This window comes from Agrilus planipennis, unplaced genomic scaffold (assembly GCF_000699045.2).
Source record: "Agrilus planipennis isolate EAB-ADULT unplaced genomic scaffold, Apla_2.0 scaffold144, whole genome shotgun sequence".
In the NCBI taxonomy this organism is placed as follows: Eukaryota; Metazoa; Arthropoda; class Insecta; order Coleoptera; family Buprestidae; genus Agrilus; species Agrilus planipennis.
In genome coordinates, this window is record NW_020438905.1 from 355,359 (window position 1) to 359,658 (window position 4,300).

Consider the following 4,300-nt stretch of genomic DNA (forward strand, 5'->3'; position numbering starts at 1 on the left):
CAATTATATTGTTTAATATATATATATAAAGTAATATTTTGTTTTTGTCGCTTGTCAGGATAGAATATATTTTACTTCCCAAAAATAGAAAAAACAAGTATTTGTTGACTTCAATTTTAAACCATCCCATGACATCAGAAATCCATAAAAGATAACAAAAAAAATGTTTTGGCAACAATTTCTCAATGTATGCCAAATTGTTATAAAAAATATACAGCCCGTGTACATTGTAGTTAATGTTAAAGTAATACTAGATACAAAAAACTATTGTATTATGACGTATAAAAAGTAAATGTTTTGTAGTTCGTAATTTCTTCACTGTTTTATTATCTTATCTATTTATCAATCAATTACATCACTTACATGAATTGTGGGAGCAGGTGATAATAATTTTTCTCGTTAATACCGTTTCACCGCTGGAGTATTAATGCAAGTGGTTTAAACGCGTAGATGACCGATCTCCAAGTCTAAAGATAGATTTTATATTTTGGCAAGAATTTAACTAGACCGACAGCACGCGGCAGACTCGAAATTAGCGACTTACAAGTTTGCGGAAAGACAAAATTCGTGACACAGAATGAAACGTTCATTATAACAGAATAATAAATAAGCTGAGATAAAAGTATATTGAGCCAGACTGCCATGGTATTCCCATAATCAATTGTTAAATAGATATGAGTTAATCTAAGGAAAGTATATTTCTATAATTAAACAAAGCACACATGTTTATGTATTCTGAAGTTAAAGTACTTAATACTGATATATTAATGTATATGTATATCTATATTGTAAACTACTAAATAATAATGTCAGAACGAAGATAACGTCTTACAGATTTTTTTATCACATCCAATTATGAATCAATAATTAATATTATTAAACAATTTTGTTTACTATCAATACGTTTATTATTCCTTTTGAAACTGCCATACAATTTTATTTAACCAACGGGTGCAAAAACCTGGGCGCTCAAGAGAGAAGACGAAGAAAAGACTTTCAAGAAGGAAGGATTCATATTTTACTTATGATTTCTTACAAAGGGGGAACGGACTGTACTTCCATATACGGACTAGTTCCAAATCGCGTGAAAATCCGAACAAAAAAATTCCCGTAAGTTCCCGTAAATGCCCATTTGTATTTGAACAAAAATACGGAAAAGTATCAATGGTGTAAAGGTATGAACAGTTGTCTGACGACTTAGAGTTGGGTAGTCTAATTTAACTTACCCTTATTTGTAGGCGCATATTAAATTGCAATGAATTATTAAAATATTGCAATATAATAAGTTAAGTGACAAAAGTTTATGATTAAAAAAAATTCTAAAATTTATGAAAAACGATTGACACAAAAAAATCTTTACACATTTTTGAGATACATCGGCGTCGTGTGAATTACCAACATTTATAAAATAATTGTTCAATTCGACATTTTATTAGAGAATTTCAATACTATTTATGCAAATAATTCACAAAAAAATTCGCTAAATGAAACATACTCAAATGACATAAAATGCGACGAAAACGCAAAATTACATTTTAATATCGTATATTCTTAAAACTTAGTTAAATCTTGACTGTTGAACTTATTTTTCAATAAACTGCTAATATAATTTAAAAAAAATCCTCAAAATATTAACAAAAAGATGCAAACGTCAAAAATGTCACAATAATTTATTTTTCTTTTTGCATAATTATGTAAATGAAGCAAGTAAATAAACAACATAGTTGGGATTAAGGCAAAAACCAATAATTATTACTAATCAAGCAATACAAAAAAAAAAGAAGATGTTAAACTTCTTAAACTTACCTTGCTTCAAGTTCACTGAAGGTAATTGGCTGTGTGTGGTACCTATCACTATTCCGGTTAAGACTCGATCTTTTTGGTACGGCTCCAGTGGATGGCATGTTCTTCTCGAAATTTTTAATCATTTCACAAACTGAGAGAGGTCGAGTGTTTTGGGGACTCGATTCGTCGCTACCACATTTGTTCATGACATTTTCTACATCTACATCTGTACTGATAGTGTGTGACCTTCGTGCTATCTTTCTTTTCCTGAAGACAACGTGACTATCATCAAATTTCGTGTACTGGTTATCTTCGCAGAAAGAAAGTCGTGGTCTGGGGGAATTTTCTCTAGATGGTTGTTTTAAGATCGGTTTGACCTCAAATTCTTCATCTTGGCAAGATTTAAACGCAGAAGAGGCAGGTCTTGACACTTCCGAATTGTCTGAAGAATCCCTTTCTTCGTACGAACTTCGAGAATGTTTCAAAATAGGTTTCTTAGGTTTATCTTCTAGTGGTTCCTTTTCGACACTGGATTTCTTCTTTAAGATTGGCTTAGGAGTTTCGACACTGCTTGGTTCTGTAACGGATAGCTCATCTGAGCTCTTCTTTTTAAGGATTGGCTTTACGGTTTCGTTGGCTTCCAGGACCATTTCAGCACCTCCAGCAGCTGCCAAAATCACTGCAGTTGTTATGGAAATATGAGGAGCATTGCTGCTAGATCCTGCGCTACTGACACCTGATCTTCTCTTAAGAATTCCCTGTGGTTCCGGTGAGTTTAGTGGTGTGTAAACTTCATCGTCATTTCGGAATATTTTACGTTTCAAAATGCTTTGTAAAGCATCGGGAGATTTAGATCGGATCATTTCCAGAGATGATCTTCGTTGATCTTTTAAAATGGATCGAGACTCTTGTTTACCTTCGGGGCTACAACTTCGTTGCCTGTGTACATGCGATTCGTCGAGACTTCTGCGCTTTTTAAGAATCCCTTGTTTTCTCAACGAGGACGACGAATGGTCAATGACACTTGGGGAAAATGTAACTGGAAGATTTGAAGCGGAACCAGCCGCTGAATTGGAAATTTTGTGATCTTCGTGGGAAGATTTTCTTTTTAAAATCGAAACAGGTACATTAACTGATGCTGTTATTGGTGTAGAGTGTTCGACTATTTCATCTGAAAGTTTCTTTTTCAGGATAGAAGGTGGACGTCTCTCATCATCACTCGATCTATTTGAAACATGTTTAAAGCTGTGCGTCGGCGTAGAAGATGAGACTTCGTTGTCAGATATTTTATCATATATTTTTGATGAAGAACTCGAACGGCCATTAGAAAATGTAGCATGAGACAATTTTTCAACCCTCGCTAATGTCTCCCTCGTCAATGCCGTCAATTCGTCCATTCTCTTAGAAACACTTGAAAGGCGGGATAATTTATCTGACTGGCAGACATCAGCCGATTTAGTCCTACCATCTTTACGAACATTATAATTATTAACTTTAATTATGTCCTTATCGCTAGTGTTATGCTTAATGTTTTCTTTATTGCCTACTTTAGAAAGAAATTTGTCCTTATCGGTAACACTATGACTAAGTTCGTTTTCTACTGCACTAAAAGGCTTGTATTTTTCTCTTGTATTAATCGTGGCAGTTTTCGATGATGGGGTTCGGTATTTTCCCATTTCAGAGTATGACGGTAAAATACCCTTTCGAGCGTTTTGCATGTGAATACTAAGTTCGGATCTTCTAGGAGGGCTTCGCGTTCTTGATGAGGTAGTGCTAAGTGAAGACGTTGGAGATGCGATGCAGGCAGTGTCGTTATCACTTTTACGGTTTCCATCGCTCGAGTAAGCTTCTTTGGTCTGCTCTAAAACTTCTGATGGGAAAAATCGACGTCTTCTTCTTCGACTTATATTGTCCTCTGAAAACCAATGATTATAACATAAGTATGAACATAAATAAAGTTTATGCAACAAAAATAACTATCTGTAACATAATCTAATCTAGTGCAAATATAATTCATTTTTATGTACCTGTTTCAAAAAATATTATAAACGAATCATTGCAACTTGTAATTTATTATTAATTTTAAATGATTTGTATCTGTGAGTTAAATTTAACTAAAAAGTCATTCAAATGCCTATTAAGGTTAAATTAAATTGAAGTCATTTTCTGTAAACTTTCAATTGGTTGTTTTGTTTGAAGATTTATTTTATAAAGTTGAGAACTTCTTGTAAATGGTTGAGGGAATATCGTAATTTAAAATAATACAAATCTACTTAAGTACAAATAAGCTTAAGGTATTATGTTTAGTAAACTTTATCACAATATTATTTCAGACTCATCGTCAAATCGTTACGATTGTCTATTATACAACTTGGGGGAAAAGAAAAGGTTAGAAGCGTTCGAAATGTTGTGTTACAGGCGAATGATGAGGATACAGTGGATAGAGAAGGTTAGAAATTGAGAGGTATTAGAAAGAATAGGAGAACAGAGGACTCTATGGAAGTCAATAAAAAAT

The 4,300-nt window shown here is 33.3% G+C and overlaps 1 protein-coding gene across 7 annotated transcripts in view; it reads right to left on the reverse strand.

The window, feature by feature from the left end:
• Window positions 1-4,300, reverse strand: part of LOC108737716 (supervillin) — a 216,405-nt gene that overhangs the window by 67,087 nt on the left and 145,018 nt on the right. For all 7 annotated transcript variants that reach the window (XM_025973346.1, XM_025973349.1, XM_025973351.1 and 4 more), the window contains one exon: window positions 1,807-3,700. In XM_025973346.1, the coding sequence (XP_025829131.1) occupies window positions 1,807-3,700 (1,894 nt within the window). The remainder of the gene's footprint in view (window positions 1-1,806; window positions 3,701-4,300) is intronic.